The 21,491-nt window shown below is 38.1% G+C and overlaps 4 protein-coding genes across 5 annotated transcripts; 1 reads left to right on the top strand and 3 right to left on the bottom strand.

Moving 5' to 3' along the window:
* Nucleotides 1–3,465: 3,465 nt before the first annotated feature.
* Nucleotides 3,466–7,394, bottom strand: LOC137172551 (trichohyalin-like). The gene is made up of 2 exons (XM_067577051.1): nucleotides 5,854–7,394; nucleotides 3,466–4,826 (listed from the first exon to the last, which is right to left on the bottom strand). Exons 1-2 carry the CDS (start codon nucleotides 7,355–7,357, stop codon nucleotides 4,558–4,560), a joined length of 1,773 nt encoding a protein of 590 aa, XP_067433152.1. The 5' UTR covers nucleotides 7,358–7,394; the 3' UTR covers nucleotides 3,466–4,557.
* A 2,805-nt stretch (nucleotides 7,395–10,199) lies between these two features.
* LOC137171773 (zinc-binding protein A33-like) lies at nucleotides 10,200–11,521 on the bottom strand. The gene is made up of 2 exons (XM_067575894.1): nucleotides 10,832–11,521; nucleotides 10,200–10,760 (listed from the first exon to the last, which is right to left on the bottom strand). The coding sequence occupies exons 1-2, from the start codon at nucleotides 11,519–11,521 to the stop codon at nucleotides 10,200–10,202; spliced, it is 1,251 nt and encodes a 416-aa protein (XP_067431995.1).
* A 2,293-nt stretch (nucleotides 11,522–13,814) lies between these two features.
* Nucleotides 13,815–16,594, top strand: LOC137168699 (UDP-glucuronosyltransferase 2A2-like). 2 transcript variants are annotated; one of them, XM_067571476.1, is made up of 2 exons: nucleotides 13,815–13,984; nucleotides 14,635–16,594. In XM_067571476.1, exon 2 carries the CDS (start codon nucleotides 14,648–14,650, stop codon nucleotides 16,229–16,231), a length of 1,584 nt encoding a protein of 527 aa, XP_067427577.1. In that variant the 5' UTR covers nucleotides 13,815–13,984; nucleotides 14,635–14,647; the 3' UTR covers nucleotides 16,232–16,594. The 2 variants fall into 2 exon arrangements, with proteins under 2 accessions (XP_067427577.1, XP_067427568.1); XM_067571467.1 differs by having other exon boundaries at nucleotides 13,815–13,990.
* A 1,007-nt stretch (nucleotides 16,595–17,601) lies between these two features.
* LOC137168745 (nuclear factor 7, brain-like) lies at nucleotides 17,602–21,078 on the bottom strand. The gene has a single exon (XM_067571482.1). It carries the CDS (start codon nucleotides 21,076–21,078, stop codon nucleotides 19,651–19,653), a length of 1,428 nt encoding a protein of 475 aa, XP_067427583.1. The 3' UTR covers nucleotides 17,602–19,650.
* Nucleotides 21,079–21,491: the final 413 nt, after the last annotated feature.

The following is a 21,491-nucleotide window of genomic DNA, read 5'->3' as shown; positions in this document are numbered from 1 at the left end:
GCATCTGGAGCACCTGCTTTGTGTCACATCACCAGTTTATATTGTTCACTTTTGGAAGTTTTGTGAGTGGCTGCAATGTACTACTACTAAATAATATATATTATCATATAAATGATTGTCAGGTGTCTGCCTTGATGGTCTGCATGTTGTGAAAATTTGGAAAATTGAATTGAAATTGTTTTTTAAAAGCTTACCTTTCACTGAGATTTTTAACATTTATTTATTTCAGTACGGTAAAGGGCAGCTAGTATCACTTCAATATATATAGTATACCAGTGGTAGTATCAGAAGTAGCAATAATAATGGCAACAAATAATTAGAATAAGTTGCAGTTGTGATCAGGATCGATAAAGAACAATGTAAAGATGGATATGACTAATTATGAGATAGCAGGTTACACCCATGAGGAGGATGTGCATGTCAGATATTCAGATGTGGTTACGTCTGGTCTAAGTGGTATATTTACATGTAACTATACTTTTTTTTAGAGGTGTCATGGTGTTCAGTCTCAGGTCTGTCCATTTATCTCTGTTTTCCTACTTTTGGGGAGGCATCAGACCCTGAAGATAGTGTATTAGAGGTCAGTGATGGGGTGTCTCTCTGAGTCCCATGTATCAATAAACATGCACCACCCAAGCGTAGAGCACAGCTCATCCTCTTCAAAACTGTATCATTGTGCTCTTCAGGATTTTATCAGTATTAATTCTTGTGTTCTTGCACACTCTACAAGAACTCAAGTTAGGGTTTTCCTGCACACTGTGCCTGCTCACAGTGACATCAAGGTCAAGTACTCGTGACTGTGCCTGCCTTAGGTTGTCCCAAGGTTTTGCAGGGGGATCTTACCCGTCATAGGCGAACCAGTCTTCCATACTTGCCTGTTTGTTTTTTAAAATGTTTTTCCTAATGTTTTTCTGCATCTTTCTATTTCCCGTGTTCTTGCACTCTGTACAAAAACACCATTCACGATGGTCTCGCTCACTGTGCCTGCTCACAATGGCGTTTAGGTCAAGTACTCGTGGCTGTACCTGTCTTAGGTTGTCCCTAGGTTTTGCAGGGGGATCTTACCCGTCATCGGTTAAACAGTCTTCCATACTTGACCCTTTCTTATATGTGACATGACTTTATCAATTGGGAACATATAAACACCAGTCCAGCTTGAAGGTGAATCTCAGTGTGCCTGACTTGATCGGTGCAGAATCAATACTTATGGGACTCAGGATTCTCCCCAGTGGCCTCATTTACTTTCTTCAGGTCAGGTATGTGCATTGTTTTGTTTAATCTTTAGCTTCTTATAGGACCATGTGTGTGTATATCATGTTGAAAGTTACAGTAGGTCTAGTGTACTGCTCAAAGACACTTCAACATGTGGAAAAAGATAGAACTACCAAATCAGCTGCAGCCGCTCTTTAACAGAATAGATAAACTTTACATTGGAATTAGACCTGGACAGGTAAAGAGGATGAAAGAAGAGGAAATGACTCCTAACTGAAACATGATACTGACATGCAAATCTCCCAGCAGGATTAGAACTGGCTCTTTTCAGTAGAGTCGTTGTGGTTAGTCATATTTTCTTTGCATGTATTCTTTTACTTCTGATCCAAGATGTTACTGCAACTCTAATCTATCTCTAATCTAATCTAAGTACCGTTACTACTGATACTACCAAGGTCCGAATAACTTTTTTTTGTACTAGCATCAAAATGAACTCAACTTAGTTTTAAAAACTGAAATATAAATTTTAAAGTCAGCATTTACAGCTGAGGAACAACCACAGTGTTTCACGAGAGTGTGCAAACAACTCACTCCCAGATTAAGATGGTGAGGAATAATAATCTGTAATTGCAACAACCTCATTGGGTCATTAGACCATGTTAGGTGAATTTCAGTTCTGTTCTATTTCCTTTGATGTAATTGATACCTGAACACTTTATCCAGCTGTGTGACAGATCGAAACATCTGTCTCAATTATGTTGGGTGGTGTTGTATGACTGTACAGTAGGTTGTAGAGAAATGTGTCTGATTGTCTTTAGCTGTGCTGCTCGGTCAGTTTAGTTTAGTTTAGTTTAGTTTAGTTTAGTTTAGTTTAGTTTAAGTTAGTTTAGTTTGGGTCAGGTCAGTGTAGTGTAGTTTAGTTTAAGTTAGATTAGGTCAGGTCAGTTTAGTCTAGTATAGTGTAGTTTAGTATAGTGTAGTTTAGTTTAAGTTAGTTTAGTTTAGGTCAGGTCAGTGTAGTGTAGTGTAGTGTAGTTTAGTGTAGTGTAGTTTAGTTTAAGTTAGTTTAGTTTAGGTCAGGTCAGTATATTGTAGTGTAGTTTAGTTTAAGTTAGTTTAGTTTAGGTCAGGTCAGTATATTGTAGTGTAGTTTAGTTTAAGTTAGTTTAAGTTAGTTTAGTTCAGGTCAGGTTAGTTCAGTGTAGTGTAGTTTAAGTTAGTTTAGTTTAGTGTAGTGTAGTGTAGTTTAGTTTAAGTTAGTTTAGTTTAGGTCAGGTCAGTGTAGTGTAGTGTAGTTTAGTGTAGTTTAGTGTAGTTTAGTTTAAGTTAGTTTAGTTTAGGTCAGGTCAGTATATTGTAGTGTAGTTTAGTTTAAGTTAGTTTAGGTCAGGTCAGTGTAGTTTAGTCTAGTTTAGTTTAAGTTAGTTTAGTTCAGGTCAGGTTAGTTTAGTGTAGTGTAGTGTAGTGTAGTGTAGTGTAGTGCAGTGTAGTGTAGTGTAGTTTAGTGTAGTTTAGTCTAGTTAAGATTAGTTAAGGTTAGGGTGGGGTAAGTTAGGTTAGGGGACTGTAAATACCAATAGGTATCTGGAAAAGCTCTGGCTCAAGTCATCTTCTGGGAGAAACACATAAAACCAGAAAAAAAACAAAGAAAAAAACAAGTCAAACTGAAAAATACAATGAAAAAGAAAACTAATTTGGGCTTAGAATATCTCTCCTGGTGGCAGAGTGGTGCCACCTCTGGGCCAAGGACCAGGAGAACCCCGGCTCAAATCCCAGGGGGGACAGCCCAACAACACCCCCAAACAAATAAAACTGAAATTTAGCCTCCACTCTTTTTAGTGTTAGGGCTAGGTTAGGGGACTAAAAATTAGGTTAGGTTAGGTTAGGTTAGGTTAGGTCAGGTTAGGTTAGGTTAGGTCAGGTTAGGTTAAGTCAGGTCAAGTTAGGTTTAGGTTAGGTCAGGTTAGATTAGGTTAGGTCAGGTCAGGTTAGGTTAGGTTAGGTTTAGGTTAGGTCAGGTTAGGTTTAGGTTAGGTTAGGTTAGGTCAGGTCAGGTCAGGTTAGGTTAGGTTAGGTTAGGTAAGGTTAGGTTAGGTTAGGTTACGTTAGGTTACGTTAGGTTAGGTTAGGTTGGGTTGGGTTAGGTTAGGTCAGGTCAGGTCAGGTTAGGTTAGGTTAGGTTAGGTAAGGTTAGGTTAGGTTAGGTTAGGTTACGTTAGGTTACGTTAGGTTAGGTTAGGTTGGGTTGGGTTAGGTTAGGTCAGGTTAGGTTTAGGTTAGGTCAGGTTAGGTTTAGGTTAGGTTAGGTTAGGTTAGGTTAGGTTAGGTTAGGTTAGGTTAGGTCAGGTTAGGTTTAGGTTAGGTTAGGTTAGGTCAGGTCAGGTTAGGTTAGGTTAGGTTAGGTTAGGTTAGGTTAGGTAAGGTTAGGTTAGGTTAGGTTAGGTTACGTTAGGTTACGTTAGGTTAGGTTAGGTTGGGTTGGGTTAGGTTAGGTCAGGTTAGGTTTAGGTTAGGTCAGGTTAGGTTTAGGTTAGGTTAGGTTAGGTTAGGTCAGGTTAGATTTAGGTTAGGTTAGGTTAGGTTTAGGTTAGGTTAGGTTAGGTTAGGTTAGGTTAGGTTAGGTCAGGCTAGGTTAGGTTAGACCAGCGGTTTTCAAAGTGTGAGGCATGCCTCCCCTGAGGGGGGGCCAGAGGACTTCAGGGGATGTGCAGTGTGACAAAAAATAAACAACTGATAACACCCTTGATGCTGGCTTTAACAATTCAATTAAATAATAGCATTATGCATTTTCCTACACTAAGATAACCTTAACTAATGTAAGGCTATAGTGTAACCCAGGGGTTTTCAAAGTCTGGGAAAGTGAGACTCCCCTCAGAGAACATAATGGTAATAAAAGTGTCCTACTGACTTTGATGTGTTCAAAAATTCTTTGACAAGTAAAATTGCACAAATAAGCCTTAAAATATATTTGAGGTTATTTTAGTAGGGCTATTGTTGAGTCTATTTTCAATTTAGTTATTGGACTGTGGAGGATTAATTGTTAAATAATTTTATGTAAGGGTTGCCCGCAATTTAAGCATGAATGTGGGAGAAAATCAAAAGATGTAAAAAAAAAGATAGATGTTTAAAATGTTTAAAAAAGATGTTGAAAAAATAAAGATGTTTCCAACATTTGTTGTTGAAACTTATTTTTATGCTCAAGTAGAATATATAGTATAGCAAGAGCAATAATAGTAATAATACCAATAATAATTACTGTGTGTGTGTAATTAATTGAATTAAAATTTTTAAAGCCAGCATCAAGGGTGTTATGAGATGGCTGCTGGGGCATTACTAGGTGGTTGCTCAGGTGATGTTAATAATTTGATATTCATCTATGTCTGTGTATATTTGTTTCCGTGACCTGAACACCTTTTGTATCCTGGTCCATACTGACTTGTTGCTTTGTTTGTGGCTTACTTTTAAGTTGCTCTTCATCTCCCTCTTCCGTCTTTGTTTCTCCTCTTCCTGTGCCTTCTCATTTTCCAGTGTTCGTTTTAACCTGAGCAGCTCGCTCCTCCTACGCCACTCCCTCAATATCTTAATCTCCTGTTGTCTGACCGTGTCGCCTGAAACTAAAAATATATGAAAGGTAAGTCTGGAGTTCAGATGTACACCTGCACCCCTCCCCACAGAAAAGAGTCAACAGGTCACATTTATATATTTTTGTTTTGTTGCAGCTTGTTACAGTGACACTGTCTCACTAAGTGAGATCCAGTAGTCTGAATTGGAAAACCCAGACTTAACTGAACAAGTTAACTGAACTGAACAGCTGCACCAGCTGTTCCTAAGTTAACACTTTAATTTCAATGTCAGTGTTATTTATACTACAGGAAAGAGCAATAAGAATCATAAATGGCAGTAAGTATCGACTGATACTGAAATTCCCACGTTGTCGATTATAATTTTGGACTGATTATGTTCAGAGCCTATAAAACTCACTACTAGAAAAGATACAAAACATGTTTGCTACCAGAGTAAGTCATTACAACCTCAAAGGAAGCTGCATGTTCAAGAAACCAAAAATCAGAACAGATATAAAAGGGAGACGGTAAAAGAAGTTAATTTATGGAATAACTTGCAAACTGAAATAAAACTGTGTAATACAATCATAAAATTTAAAAAAATGTATAAAAAGAATGTGAAAGGAAATAACATATTTAAATCTTGTGTTATGAATATGATCATTGTATTCTGATCTTCTTCATGCACTACATGTACAGGGGCAATGACATTTTTTATTTCATTTCTTTTTCTGTGAAAATGTTTATATGAGTCTAAAAGGGTAGAAGTAATAAGTTTAGGTTTCAGCCTATACTTTTCTGCCTTTTAAGACTTTAAAGACACTGTTTCTGGAGTTAATCATTATAAGAACTTATGCATTGAATGTTTTCTTCTATGTATGTTAAGCATAATATTTTGTATATGTGTAAATGGTGTAAATATGGTTTGGTATGTTGTTTTCTTATGGACTGGAATAAACACATGAAATGAAATGAGAACAAAACCTGAAGTAGAAACTGTCTCTTCACTAAATAACTAGTTATTACATGAAGATCAGATGCTACTAAACTTTATGTGAAAGAATGTAAATGGACTTACGACTAAGTGCGATGAACCACTCCCTCTCATAGGTCCTGTTGATGGCTCTGGTGACGTTCCTTCTCCCGGAGTTGATACACCAGATGTTCAGTCTGGAGAGGAGGCCACCTTTTGGAGCCGTTCTTTGTGTTTCCTCCTCTTCTTGTCCTTTCCACCCTTGGCTTTCTATTTCCTCTTCCCCCCTTTCTCGTTCCTTCTCCACACCTGTCACCCCCATCTCTTCCCCATTTCTTTTTTCTTTCTCTGCCTGCTTTTGTCTTTTTCTCTCCTCCCCTGCCTGCTTTTCTAACTCTCCCCTCTCCCTTTTCCCTCGTTTTCTCTCCTTCTTCTCCTGCCTTTCCCTCTCTTTTCTTTCCCTTTCCTCTCGTTTTCTATCCTCCTTCTCCTGCCTTTCCCTCTCCTTCCTCTCCCTTTTCTCTCGTTTTCTCTCCTCCCTCGCCCGCTTTTCTAACTCGTCCCTCTCCCTTTTCTCTCGTTTTCTTTCCTTCTTCTCCTGCCTTTCCCTCTCTTTTCTTTCCCTTTCCTCTTGTTTTCTATCCTCCTTCTCCTGCCTTTCCCTCTCCTTCCTCTCCCTTTTCTCTTGTTCCCTCACCTCCCTCTCCTGTCTATCTCTCTCTTTTTTCTCCCTCCTCTGTTTTTCTTTTTCCATCATCTCCTGTCTTTTTCTCTCCTCTTTCTTCCTCTTCTGCATTTCTTTCTCCTCCCTTTTCTTTCTTTCTCTCTCCCACCTTTCCTGTCTTATTCTTTCCTTCCTCTCCCACCACTCCTGTCTTGCTCTTTCCCTCCTCTCCCACTTCTCCTGTATTTCACTCTCCTCCTTTGTCAAGGTCCATGCCTTGACCGCTCTCCCCTTACCTTTCTCCTCCATCCCACTGTCACTCTCCCCCTGCTCCTCTCTTTCTATCTGTTTACCTGCCTGTCTTTCCCTCTCCTCCTTTCTCCTGGCCCACTCCTGGAACTGCGCCATCGTCCTCTTCCTTCGCTCCTCTGGCTCCTCTGGCTCCTCTGGCTCTTCTGGCTCCTCTGGCTCCTCTGGCTCCTCTGGCTCCTCTGGCTCTTCTGGCTCTTCTGGCTCCTCTGGCTCTTCTGGCTCCTCTGGCTCCTCTGGCTCCTCTAGCTCCTCTAGCTCCACTAGCTCCTCTAGCTCCACTAGCTCCACTAGCTCCTCTAGCTCCACTAGCTCCACTAGCTCCTCCGGCTCCTCTACTCCTTTCTGTTTATCCACCTGTGTTTCCTTCTCCTTCTTTGCAAAGATCCATGGCTTGACCAGTATCCTCTTCACTCTCTCCATCCCACTGTCATTCTTCTCCTGCTCCTCTCTTTCTTTCTGTTCATCCACCTGTCTCTCCCTCTCCTCCTTTCTCCTGCCCCTCTCCTGGAACTGGGCCATCGTCCTCTTCCTTCGCTCCTCTGGCTCCTGTCTTCCTCTGTCCGTGTCGATATCTCCTGGAGACCAAAGTCTCGTAAAGGAGTCTTCAAAGTCTCCACGACTGGATTTATTCATACTCTCGATGACAATGACTCAATGATGTGTGCCGACGTTGTTGAACTGCAGAGACAAACACATGGAGCGATTATTTCACTGACAGATTATTTTTTTTAAAACAGCACATTGTACACATTTTTCTTACTAAACTGACTTTCTTAAAAGAAAAGCAAGAGAGATTTCAAGACTGCAATGACGTTCAAATCAAGTATTAATGTGTGTCAGACATATAATACATCTAAAATCATTATATTCATTGAAAATGTATTGCAGTATTGTTGTATTGAAACATTTAATTAAGACAGTTATCTAAAGAATGAGGGAAATACATTTTTAGGGTAAACTTTAGGCTTGTAGCATTTCTTTTCTCTCTCTTTTTTAAAAAGAATTTCCTTTTATCAAGTGCAGTCATACATAACACAGGTATAAATGTCTTAGGGGGCAGTCCATGGATTTCAGCATCCCCTCAATGTCCATATATAGTTCCCATTCTCAGAAAAAAAGGGGGATGGATAGTGACATTTGTCCACAAACACAGAGAAAACAAATAAATAATGAAAAAAACATATAGTGTTCACATTTAAATGAGGAGAAAAGAAATCTCCAGCAATGTATGTATGTTTTAATCTTTGATATATCTTGTAATGCCATATGAAATTGGCCAATTTTTGACATGACATGGAAATAAACATAATATATTTATACACATAAATAATAATATATTAACAACAAATGATACCAAACTTTCACTGCCACCAAACATGGTAATACTTCTACTACTACTACTACTACTACTACTAATAATAATAATAATAATGATAATAATAATAAGAATACAACTACTATTGGTAATAATGATAAAAAAACATAATTGAAACAGAGCAAGCACTCAGTGCTACAATGAAAGCAAAGCGTATGATTAGCTCATGATGAGCCTTTTCTGTAACATGATAAGAAAACTTTAAGATCAACAACAAGTGCACAGAATTTAACAAAAATATTTAAAAAAAGGAATTAGGAGTCATATTTACTAAAATGCCTTGTAAATAATCTTTAATTAAAATGGCATTTTTGAAAAAAATGCAAAAGTGCAAGAACTGTACACCTCTCTGTAAATATGAATTTTCCTCAAGAGCAAAGAAAAATTACAAATGCAGTCCACACATGCAATTTGCACACATGCAATTAAGGCAACATAAAAAAAGTTTACAAAATATAATATATAATTATATAATTTTACATGATATAAAATATAATTATGTTATGCAACACAAAAAGTAGACTTGCACTTAAAGATTACAGGAAAAGATACAAATCTTAGTGTTATTATTTTGCATGTAACTAATGAGAAAAATAATTTTCTTGACAGAATAATGCAATGAAAATTAATTTACTTTTTTCTCAACACAAAACATGTTTATCAAATAGAAATAGCTATTTTTAAAAGCTGGTTTTCCCTGCTAAAAAGCGGTCTTACCTCTTCAAAGGTTGGGTTGGAAATGACTGTAGAATTCTTAGAACCTGCATTTATGCAAATGTCGTGGAACTCTTCCATTATGATGTTGGTGTTCTCACAGAGAACAGAACATCAGCATTGTGATCCTGTTCCAAGTAAAAACACTCTGTCACTTTGACTACACGAACTTATCCTGCCAGCACAGGACTTTAACTACAAACCTGCTGATCACAAGCACACTCCCCTTAACTTTGGGCCACCGCCAAATCTACATGACATTATAAGATATATCAAACATTAAAACTATAACAACACATCTCCTGGTGACACATGACCAAAACCGAAAGAAAACACTGATCATAACAGTATATATACATCTATATAGTTTAGGTAACATGTTTTTATGGTCAAAATTTCACATAAATTGTGCACCAATTATCAGAGGAGAGAAAATAAATGCTACAAGCCTAAAGTTTATCCTAAAAGTGGACTTTGTTCCTCAGGCTTTAGGCAACTGGCTAAATTAAATGTTTCATTCAGTCTTTGTGCTTCATCCATGTTTAAAAGATCTAGCCTATTTGTTTATATGTCTATATGTTTGTATATTGCTTAAGTATTGTATTAAAAGGACAAAGAAAAATCTAGCTCATTTTATGCATTACTGAGACTGTATGAGAAAGTTTCTCATAACTATCTATCTATAAATATCGTTCTCATGAGAGAAGCACACTTTGGTGCTGTCTGTCTAGTAAAACTGGACTAAATTTCATTTGTAAATAAAATTGTAAGTGCATTATGAAGGGATCTTCTAATGGCCAGTATGAGGAGGAATGATTACAGCAAGAAAAAACAATTTCAATGTTCATTTGGGCTCCTGACTGTTGTTTTACGACAGACTTGGCCATTTGTGAACCCGTCCATTACATTTTTTATTGATTCATGCATTTAAAAGAGAGGTTCACAATTTTTCAGATCTGTCTTAAAACAACAGTCAGGTGCCCAAATTAACATTGAAATAGTTTTTTTCTTGCCGTAATCATTCTTCCTGTTCATACTGGCCATTAGAAGATCCCTTCATAATGCACTTACAATGTAAGTGATTGGGGACAAAAATATATTTAAAAGTTTATCTGAAGCTAATATGAAGCTTCAGCGTTTAAATGTGTCAAATCAAGTAGATATCTTTCAACATTACAGTCTTTTTAGTGCCAAAGTTCCTCTTTTTGTTACTATACTTCCACCACAGCTCAACAGGGAAACAGAAAGAGGGAATTTGATGCTAAAAAGACTGTAAATGTGGCAGATATCCACTTGATATGACTAACTTAGACTGCTGAAGGCTCATATAAGTTTCATATCAACTTTTGCACACACACACACACTGTACACTAGCACCTCTTAAAATCATGGTGAGAAGAGTACAGTTTTAGTTTTGCAGTATGTAGAAGGACACTTCCACCTGTCATAGTCCAGCTGGACTCTGATCCTCTGAAGACTCTTCTTCACACTGACAGTCTTACCAAGACCATTAGTGTATTTTCCACTGCGATACACTAAACACCAGATTCCACATTTTGGTGAGACAGATCTCACTCCCTTCCTGTCAACTGACTCTTTAGCTAAACCCACAGTCCAGACAGGATGGTCTCCCACCTCTACCTCCCAGCTGTGTTTCCCTGAGCTGAAGCCCTCAGAGCCCAGAACATTGGTATAATTAGTGCTTCTCTCTGGATTATCAGGGAGCTGCTGTTTTGTGTCTCCACGTCTCACACTGGTCAGATCATTAGACAGATAGAGATAGAGGTTTGCAGTGTTTGGGTCCAGAATGACAGGACTGAAGTGGACCTTCTCCTTCATCTTCTCCCAGACTCTGAAGGACAGGTTGCCCAGGTGTTTGGCCACATCTATCAGCGCTCCTGAGACCAGCTGTGGATCTGACAGTGAGCACTGGGCTCTGGCTCTGGTCTGAGTGGGTTTATAACTGCTGAGGAATGACACCTTGTGTTTCTGCAGGTCTTCTTCAACAGCAGAGATACTGTCTGACAGAGAGGGATCTGCTCCTGAATCCTCTTCATCTCTCTGCTGATAGTCTTCCCCTTCTGCTCCTCTTCCTCCCTCAGAGCTGCCAGTCTGGACTCCTCTTCCTCTTTCAGGAACTGGTGGAGCTTGTTGAACTCTGCTCTGATCTGCTTCTCTGTGGACAACAGCTGCTTCTTGGAGTGTTGAATCACTTCATTGTATGTTTTCTCCACTTGTTTGTATTTGTCCCTCTTGTCCTGTAGAGACTTTAAGTCAGATTTCAGCTGGTCCTTCAGGTCACTGACTGCTTGTTCTACAGGAACCACCTTGTGACTCTGGTGGGGAGAAAACTCACAGACAGGACACACAGCTCTCTGTTCATCCTCACAGAACAATTTAGGCTCTTCTTGATGTTTGCTACACACCACCTCCTCTTTCTTTTCTCCTTTTTCTATGTCAGATGATCCAGCTTTCTGTCTCCTAGCAAAAGAGTCAGCGAGTTCCTTCAGTGGAAATTTCACTCCTGGTTGAACCTTTGAGGATTTTCTTTGACAAATGAGACAGTTTTTGTTTTCAGCTTGTTCCCTGAATTTTTGCAGACAGCTTGAACAGAAGCTGTGGTTGCAGGTCAGAGACACAGGATCTCTGAAAGTCTCTGAGCACACATGGCAACTCAGGAAACTTTCAAGAACAGCTCTCTCAGCCATTTGCTTTGATGTCTAAATGATCTTTCAAAAGTAAGACTCACAAAGTTACTTTTCCTTCACTTGATCACTCAAAATCCTTCAAATGAGTGTTTTACAGCAGAGATCTCTCACCCTGTAACGGCATCTCAGCTCTGATCTATTAGGTCAAAATCTGCCTTCAGATCCTATTTATAGAGGGGAACGCTGCTATGTAATACTGTCACCAGCAGATGGTGGTGCCAGCATGTCCCTCAGAGTAAAATATTTCACTCTGAACTTAAACTTAAACTTAAACAGTAAAGTACAGATTCTTGTCTCATATATAAGCTTTTTTAGTTTCATCATATATGAGAAATAAAAGGTGAAATTGCTACATTCTATCATCTTTTTCTTCCTTAATAATAAGATAAAAACATTACAGCTCATATAAATCCTACAAACCTGAAACTTTAGTCCTCCAGTGAGGAGTGAACACTTCAGCTTTCACATAGCATGTTGGCACAGGGTGAACCTATCTTATTTAGCCTTCATTTGACCTTTTCTGTCTTGTACAGCTTGCTGCTGCCGTCTATTGCACAACTCAAATGTTACCCTGCAATAAAGGAATAGAAGTGGAATAACAAGTGACAGTTTATATGTTTATATGAGTGTCCAACTGGCAAAAAGTACTTAACATTTATTTATTTAGTAATTTTTAAACAAAATGAAGCAAAATTCTGTACTATTTGGTTCATTTTCATCCTTTTACCAACAGTATATGTTCAAACAACACTAGTGATACACAAACAGAATTTAGAAAATATAACATGTGGAGGCTGCTTTTCTCAATCATGATGATGTCACTGATTTGTATTTTTACAGTGAAATATTTGTGGCATAAAGTGTTTGGCAGGAGGCAAAATATATTTGTGACTAATTTTTGATCTCTTCTGTTTCTGTTTCAACAGCTCAGAAAAATCCTATAAACATGAAACAAGGAGAGGTTGGTGCTTTCGTCTTCCAGTGAGGAGTGAACATTTCAAAAGGCTGACTGACACTAAAACAGTTTTTCAACGTTTTTATTTTACGTAACTGCGACAGGAAACATGTTCTGCTAACATGTCTGTATGATTGTGTTTATTTCATCCAGCTTCATTAAATATTTGGCATTGATCGAAAATGTAGGTACGAGGTCCAAATTATTAATGAAACCCACATTTGACCTTTCTGGTCTTGTAAAAAATAAAAGTTTAATATTTCATATTTCATTCCCCACGTATTATCTATATATTAACAACTGTTAAAAAACAAAGCAAATAAAGATTTTTAGCTGAAAACAACACATAAATGTTCTGTCAATGTCTTTTACAATCTTTTGAATCTAAAAATATAATAACTTAAAGAGAAACTAGAGGTCTGTGGTCTGTTTTATGAGTGTGTTATGAGAGAAAGTCACTTCTGAACGATGAACTTTGATCAGGATATTACACAACATTCAATGTAAGACTTTTCAGTCACAAAGCAGTGAAAAGTGTAGATCTGCTGTCGACTGAGACAAACTGACTGTTAATCTGCTGTACAACACCTCTCCACTGTAAGTAAAACATGAATTATTGTCATTGAATCAAGACATTGTCACTCAGGTTGCATCACATATTCACAACAAGGTGCAAACTGAGCTTGTTGATAAGTGTTAAACCTTCAGCCTTTCAGACTGCAGGTATCCCAACATGTACAGAAGCACAAACTGATGTTTGACTTATTTATCTCTCTGCGGAAGAAATAGAAGAGTTGTGAGGAACGTGTGCATGTAGGAGTGGATTCATTTCATATCAGAGTACTGGAGCAAATATGTCAGATATGACAGATGTTCAGTCCAGTAAAATGTAATTTGAAGTCAAAAGATTCAAGAGTTTTTTATTGGAATGAACTGAACTAAGTGAAGTGATTTCTCATCTCGTTAACATTTATTGTGTCTGATAGTTTAAAGTTCATTTAAATGAAAATCTGTTGATGTGATTGAAAAAATAAAGCAATTGTTGAGGCATCCAAGAATTTCAAAATGTGATCAAATGTTCAAGAAAAGATGTTCACTGTTATGTAATCATTATCAGTGTTGGGCAATTTACTGAAACTTAGTAATTAGTTACAGTTACCAGTTACTTCTCCCAAAAAGTAATTGAATTACTTAACCAATTACAGAAAATAAAGTAATTAGTTACTAGGGAAAGTTACTTTCGCGTTACTTTTGATACAGAAGTGTAACTTTTCCCCAAAACCCCAAATCAGTTCAGTTCAATCCAGTTTAACAAACATAAGAGAAAGACAATTAAAAATCCTCTCCGCGTTTTACCGCAGATCCAGAGCTCAAACCAGAAACAGCAGCAGCAGTTCAGTAACAGATATTATTTACAATATATAACGTTATAACTCCAGAGACAAAGCTTATGTTTTACTACGAGTTGAATACAATGACGTGACTTTACAACGCTGCTCTGAGACACGGTAAAGGTCAGATGATGTGTTTGTGTTGTGTTGTGTGTGCGTTTGTCTGCTATCCTCTGCAGTTGTCCAATATTTTCACGTAAGACAAAAGTAAAAAAGTAACGAGCCCATATAAATTTCAATAATTGTAATTGCGTTATTTTATTTTGAAAGTATTGTATTGTTTTGAAGTGATTAGTTACGTTACCGCAAAAAGTAGTAGAATTACAACACTGATCATTATCACAGTTAAATATGTTGACTGTTTCATTCCCAGATGACATGATGTTTATAAAGATCATAAAGGTGAAGCAGAAATTAACAAACATAGAGAAACTGTGCAACTTGCAACCATCTCACTTCATCTGATGTGACTGACTTTATTCTGTTATTTAAAACAACAGCATGAAACTGGGAGTCTTACTGACACTCTGCTCTCTGGTGGAAGATTAATGAATAGAAAGTTAAAGAGACAGAGGGTTCAACCAAAAAGGTTCTTAAAATCTCTGTTTTTTCATTTTGACTGACTGTAACTATTGTAACAATGAACTCCAAACTGTTAAAAGGAATATTAGCAAATCTACAATGAACATTAAAACCTTCCTGACACAGTATTATATATGAAGTCATCCTATTAAAGTTGCATCTCTTCCTTGTTTTTATGGTTCCAGCTTCATTTCAGAGATGATCCAGTTGAGACTGGTGACACTGGCTGCACTGCTCTGCTCTCTTCTCAGTGCTGATGGAGGGAAAGTCCTTGTTTTTCCTGTGGATGGAAGCCACTGGATCAACATGAATGTCCTCATCCAAGAGCTCCACTCCAGAGGTCACAACATCACAGTGATCCGGCCCGAAAAAAGCTGGTACATCAAAGCAGAATCCCATCACTACCAGTCAATCACCCTCAACGTTCTCCCTGGATTTGATGTGAACAACATGCATTATTTTACAACAAGAATGCTGCAGCTTAGGCGTAAGGTCCACACTTCGACTTTAGCTTATTTGAAAGGTGGAGAGGAGTTAATGAAGATGGTGGATCATGTTCACAAAGTCGAGGTTGATAAAATTCAGAAGATTTTTGAGGATGCTAAACTGATGCAGTTCTTCCAAGAGGCCGAGTACGATGTTGTTCTGACTGACCCCTCCTTCGGCGGAGGGGTTCTTCTGGCTCATCGGTTGGGTCTGCCTCTGGTCTTCAATGTACGATGGACAATCATGGAAGACGGACATCAGACAGTTGCCCCCTCACCACTGTCATATGTTCCCATACCAGGCAGTGAACTGACTGATAGGATGAGATTTTGGCAAAGGGTGAAAAATGTTTTCTTCTCATTAATGGTACGTAATATCCGGGTGATGATAAAAGACTCTCACTACACACCATTTGTCCACCGTCACTTCGGTCCTGACGTCCACTATGATGAGCTTGTTCAGGCAGCAGATGTTTGGCTGATGAGAACTGACTTCACCTTTGAGTTCCCTCGTCCCACCATGCCCAACGTTGTCTACATGGGCGGGTTTCAGTGTAAACCCTCCAAAGAGCTTCCTCAAGATCTGGAGGACTTTGTCCAGAGCTCTGCAGAGCACGGTGTCATTATTATGAGCTTGGGGACCTTGGTGGGGAATCTCCCTGAGGATATAACAGAACATGTGGCTGCCGCTTTTGCACAGTTGCCTCAGAAGGTCATCTGGAGGCATACTGGGAAGAGACCGTCCACCCTGGGAAACAACACCCTGCTGCTGGACTGGTTGCCTCAAAATGACCTTTTAGGACACCCAAAGACCAGAGTGTTTGTGGCTCACGGAGGCACCAACGGACTTCAAGAGGCCATCTACCACGGAGTTCCCATCGTTGGCATTCCGCTGATGTTTGACCAGGATGATAACCTGTTCAGGATGAGAGCGAGGGGCATTGCCAAAGTGCTGGACATTGGCACATTAAACAAAGACAACTTCCTTGAGGCGGTGAAGGAGGTGCTTCACCAGCCGTCCTACAGGGAGAACATGCAGGAGCTCTCTAGGCTGCACAGAGACCAGCCCATGAAGCCTCTGGACCGAGCCGTGTTCTGGATCGAGTTTGTCATGAGACACAAGGGAGCAGCTCACTTAAAGACCGACTCCTACAAGATGTCTTGGATTCAGTACCACTCCATCGATGTAATCACACTGTTGCTGCTGTCAGTCACGCTGATGTCATTGATTTGCATTTTAACAGTGAAATGTTTGTGGCGTAAAGTGTTTGGTGGGAAGAAAAAAACCTCAAAATAATATAGATACTATCCTCTCAGTTGAGTGGAGTTTTTCTGCAACACAGGGAGAAAGATGAAGATGTATTAAACTCAGTACTAATCTGCATCTTGGTATCTTGAGTTTTAATGATGATGGTACAACAGCACAGAGGATGTGAGCCTCTTCAGAGCAGAAAAGACTTGTGTCAGAGATATAATCCAGTCTGAAGATTTGTTTTTATTTAAAATTGAAATTGATGCTTTATTGAACAAACCATGTAGATGGCAGTTTATCAATCCATGTTTTCAAGATTTTGTTACAGAGTTGATACTATTGATTAAACAATAATGTGCATGGAAAAAAGTGACAAAGTGGAAATAAAATATCTAGTGTTCAAAATGACCAGAATGTGTTGTTGTGGGAAATCTTCAGATGGGCCAATAAATCTTCAGGTCACCCACAACTTAGTATTAAACTTAAAACTTATAAAAGACTCAAAGAAATACACCACAGTGTATTTTGTCTTCATCTTGTGGCGTTCACAGGAAGAACAATATATCCATGTTATTACATTCTGTACTCATGGTACAGTGCTGACTGACTAAACCTGCTTAAAGAATCAAATCTTCAGTTAAAATCTTAATTCTGCTGAAGAGTAGAATAATTTTAGAGTCCAATCACTTCAGCTCTTCCTACACAAACCCTCAGTGCTTCCTCTCTCCAATGAGTCGGTCTATAACAGACTGTTACAATACTTCACAACAGCAGCAATATTTTTTGTTTGTTTTTTACAAAATAAAAACTGTAATATTTAACTGTCCCTTGGAGCATTCAATCATGCAGTTGGTTAAGTTAAGTTAAGTCAGAGGGAAACATTTCACTATCTCTTGATTTAATTCTCATTTCTAATGCTCAGAACACACTGATTTGTATTTTTACAGTGAAATATTTGTGGCATAAAGTGTTTGGCAGGAGGCAAATATATTTGTGACTCATTTTCAAAGATTTACATCTCCAGTAGGAACCAATGTGTTTGGGACTGAGTGTCAGACAGGCTGGGGACAGGAAGTGTTGAAGGACAGACATTTGATCTGTTCATGACATTTGATGACAGTAAGAAAAATAGAAGATCTCCAGCTTCATCCTTTAATTTAAAGTGAACATTGTTCAACAGAACATCAAGTGATGAGGAACCAGCAGGATTATAAAGTGTTTTACCTTTGACATCATGTCACAGAACAAAGTCTTCTCATCATGAGTGAACTGCTGCTACTTACTGCTGAACCAGACTGAATGAAAAAATACACAACTTCAAGTTTTTCACTTTAATCTTTCAAGTTAAAATGATGAACGCCGACATACAAATAACCTTTACACAACACTTAAATCACAATCCTCTAAACACCTTAAATGAAGAAATACAAAGTCTCAAACTGAAAATAGATATATTTCTGGAGGAAACTGTTGTAAATGATTTCTTTTAAATTGAACAGCCTCTTTTAGAGTTTATGTTCATGTCTTGAAGTAGTGGAGGGTAAACACACATACATTCAGTTTTATCATCTGAGGATTTGTTTAATAAAGTTTTCCCTCCTTTTCTGACTATTTCAATATTTGACACACACAGCGAGGTGCAGACCAGTGTGAGAATTAACACGACTCCATTAAAATAAACAAGTTGCACAACTATTCTCTAATATGTCACGCTTTATTACTCACATGTTTTGTCTATTTAGCATCATCAGGGTGGTATGAGGTTGTTTCAGGTTTCTTTATACACAATCAGTTAATTTGTCATGTGACTTTACAAAAGGAAATATTAACTAAATAAGTTCAGACTGTCCATAAATGTTGAAGAGGTGACACAAAGATTATGAGACTAACTGGTCCTAACTGGTTGTATAATTGTTTTGTAAGTTTTTACCTTTTGTAAAGTCACATGACTATTTGATAGATGTTTGTAAAGGAAGTGAAACAACCTGTATTTCCTTTTCTGACTGACACACTTTTAGAATAAAAACTGCTGGTGATTTAATTACACATCATGACAAGCAGCATCCATCAGATGTACATTTTATAAAATATAGTTGATTCAGAAAAAAACTAATTAAACTAAATTGTTTTGGTGTTTGTTTATTTTATGTTGATCATCATCTCAACATTGCAGTTTATCAATCCATGTATACACCACCAAAATGACACACACAGTATGCAGAAGCACTGTCAGAATTAAGCACTGAATTAAAATAAAACTATAGTAAAACACTTGTTTCCAAAGAATAAAACAACAGATTCACAACTGAAATAACTCATCAAAAGACCAAAAAATATAAAATGTCTAAATCTGACGACTGAAACTGTCACAAAACAGAATCAATCAAAGCATTCAGTACAGTGGATATATACTACTATACAATGTTGTTTGACTGAAAACAAGATGCCGATAACCAGGATAATTAACAGCTTTGATTTGTAAAGTTTGTCTCTTGATGATGTGAAACAGTTTCAGCATTTTGTATCCATATTTTCCTGTGAATTCAACTTTATTTTAAGAGGCGACAAAACTAACTTACACACTAAATCTATTTTTGAAAGCCAAGAAAGCAGAATCAGAGTATTTAACAACATTAGTAAATATTCTGTTCAAATCCATTAAACAGTAAACATAACGGAGTTACCATCTTTAATTAATTTATTCTAAATATAAAACAACTAAATCCTGAACGGCTTAAGGCTCGACGTCTTTCAAAAATTCAGATGAGAACAATGGTTTAGGTTTTCATGTTTTTGCATGAAAACAAGAAAAAACAATATCTGTGACCCTCAACAACAAATCAGTTCTGTTGAAGAACAAAAGAACAAATAATAATCAATCAGAGCCAGAATGATTTTTGATAGACTGAACCACTGAGACTCTGAGTTTAAAGTGTAAAAAATGAAATTAAAACATGATCAAAACTGAAATAACTCATCAAAAGATTGATGTTTTAATATAGCGAAAGTTTAACAAGCTCTCCAACTGTAGTATTTTGTACTTAGTGCATTAGTGTTTATTATATCTATATTATATTGTGGTCTGATTAAAAACAAGATGCTACTAACCAGGATAAAAAGTTAAAAACAGCTTTGATTTGTATTTGTATAAAAGTTCACCTCAGATGACGGATCAACATTTATTTACCTTGATAATGTGATCTAAATAGACATCAAAGTCAGAATATATACATAATATAATAATAATAATATATTTAATAGTCTTTTAAAAGTGAATTTTCTAATGAAAACAATTATTGAGGTGTACATGTGTTTGTTTTGTACGTGAAAACCACTTTGGATAATTTGTTTCAATGAGCAAGAAATTCAGTGACCCTCGACATCAAATCAAATCTGCTTCAGATAAAAGAAAAAATAATAGAAAAGTAAAACCAAAATGCTGAAAACACAAACCTTCCTGAACATCACAGAGAAATCTGAGTTTGACAGATTTTGATATCAGTGGTTTTAGCATCACCAGCTGGTCCAAAACTGAAAAAAGGGAAGAGTTTCTCAGTAAAAGTGTCTTTGTGAGTGTAGATGTGAGTCATGTCTTCAGGGTCGTAGAGGGACACCTCCCCCCTGTCATAGTCCAGCTGGACTCTGATCCTCTGGAGACTCTTCTTCACACTGACAGTCTTATTAAGACCATTAGTGTATTTTCCACTGTAATGCTTTAAACACCAGATTCCATATTCTGGTGAAGCATGTCGCTTTCCCTTCCTGTCAACTGACTCTTTAGCCAAACCCACATTCCAGCGAGGATGGTCTCCCACCTCCACCTCCCAGCTGTGTTTCCCTGAGCTGAAGCCCTCAGAGCCCAGAACAGTGAAATACTTAGTGTTTCTCTCTGGATTATCAGGGAGCTGCTGGTTTGTGTCTCCACGTCTCACACTGGTCAGATCATCAGACAGATAGAGACAGGGGTTTGCAGTGTTTGGGTCCAGAATGACAGGACTGAAGTGGACCTTCTCCTTCATCTTCTCCCAGACTCTGAAGGACAGGTTGCCCAGGTGTTTGGCCACATCTATCAGTGCTCCTGAGACCAGCTGTGGATCTGACAGTGAGCACTGGTCTCTGGCTCTGGTCTGAGTGGGTTTATAACTGCTGAGGAATGACACCTTGTGTTTCTGCAGGTCTTCTTCAACAGCAGAGATACTGTCTGACAGAGAGGAGATCTGCTCCTGAATACTCTTCATCTCTCTGCTGATAGTCTTCCCCTTCTGCTCCTCTTCCTCCTTCAGAGCTGCCAGTCTGGACTCCTCTTCCTCTGTCAGGAACTGGTGGAGCTTGTTGAACTCTGCTCTGATCTGCTTCTCTGTGGACAACAGCTGCTTCTTGGAGTGTTGAATCACTTCATTGTATGTTTTCTCCACTTGTTTGTATTTGTTCCTCTTGTCCTGTAGAGACTTTAAGTCAGATTTCAGCTGGTCCTTCAGGTCACTGACTGCTTGTTCTACAGGAACCACCTTGTGACTCTGGTGGAGAGAAACGTCACAGACAGGACACACAGCTCTCTGTTCATCCTCACAGAACAATTTAGGCTCTTCATGATGTTTACTACACACCACCATTAGTTTCTTTTTTCCTTCTTCTGTCTCAGATGATCCAACTTTCTTTCTCCCAGCAAATGAGTCAGCTAGTTCTTTCAGTGTAAGGTTCACCCCAGGATCTTCTTTTGAAGATTTTCTTTTACAAATGGGACAGTTTTTGTTTTTAGCTTGTTCCCAGAATTTTTGCAGACAGCTTGAACAGAAGCTGTGGTTGCAGGTCAGAGACACAGGATCTCTGAAAGTCTCTGAACACACATGGCAACTCAGGAAACCTTCAAAGAGAGCAATTTTCTCAGCCATTTGCTTTGGTATTTCACTTATCTTTCAATAGTCAGACTCACCAAGTTACAGTTCCTTCTTGAAATCCTCGAAATGAGTGTTTTCCAGCAGAGATCTCAAATCCTGTAATGGCGTCTCAGCTCTGATCAACGATGGCAAAATCTACTTTTGTTTGTGTTTACTTATAAACATGAAACAAAGAGAGGTTGGTGCTTTAGTCCTCCAGGGAGGAGTGAACATTTCAACTGGCTGATTGACACTAAACCAGTTTTACAACATTTTTATTTCTCAACCAACAGGAACATGTACCAGGAAACATTTTCTGCTCACATGTCAGTTAGATTAAATATTTGGGGTTCACTTTAAATACAGGCGCTAGTTCAAAGTTTTTTAATTTAACCTTCACTGACCATTTTTTTCTGATCTTGTACAAC

The sequence above is a fragment of the Thunnus thynnus genome, chromosome 2 (assembly GCF_963924715.1).
Source record: "Thunnus thynnus chromosome 2, fThuThy2.1, whole genome shotgun sequence".
In the NCBI taxonomy this organism is placed as follows: Eukaryota; Metazoa; Chordata; class Actinopteri; order Scombriformes; family Scombridae; genus Thunnus; species Thunnus thynnus.
Note: the sequence above shows the minus strand (reverse complement) of the source record. Positions and strands in the feature narration are given on the sequence as shown.

What these genes read in the sequence shown, in the direction of transcription:
- LOC137168699 (XM_067571476.1), top strand. Translation starts at nt 14,648, where the DNA reads ATGATCCAGTTGAGACTGGTGACACTGGCTGCACTGCTCTGCTCTCTT.
- LOC137171773 (XM_067575894.1), bottom strand. Translation starts at nt 11,521, where the DNA reads ATGGCTGAGAGAGCTGTTCTTGAAAGTTTCCTGAGTTGCCATGTGTGC. An exon ending in AGATCCCTCTCTGTCAGACA is followed by an intron (nt 10,761 to 10,831) that starts GTATCTCTGCTG and finishes AAACCCACTCAG; the next exon opens with ACCAGAGCCAGAGCCCAGTG.
- LOC137172551 (XM_067577051.1), bottom strand. Translation starts at nt 7,357, where the DNA reads ATGAATAAATCCAGTCGTGGAGACTTTGAAGACTCCTTTACGAGACTT. An exon ending in GTGGTTCATCGCACTTAGTC is followed by an intron (nt 4,827 to 5,853) that starts GTAAGTCCATTT and finishes ATATATTTTTAG; the next exon opens with TTTCAGGCGACACGGTCAGA.
- LOC137168745 (XM_067571482.1), bottom strand. Translation starts at nt 21,078, where the DNA reads ATGGCTGAGAAAATTGCTCTCTTTGAAGGTTTCCTGAGTTGCCATGTG.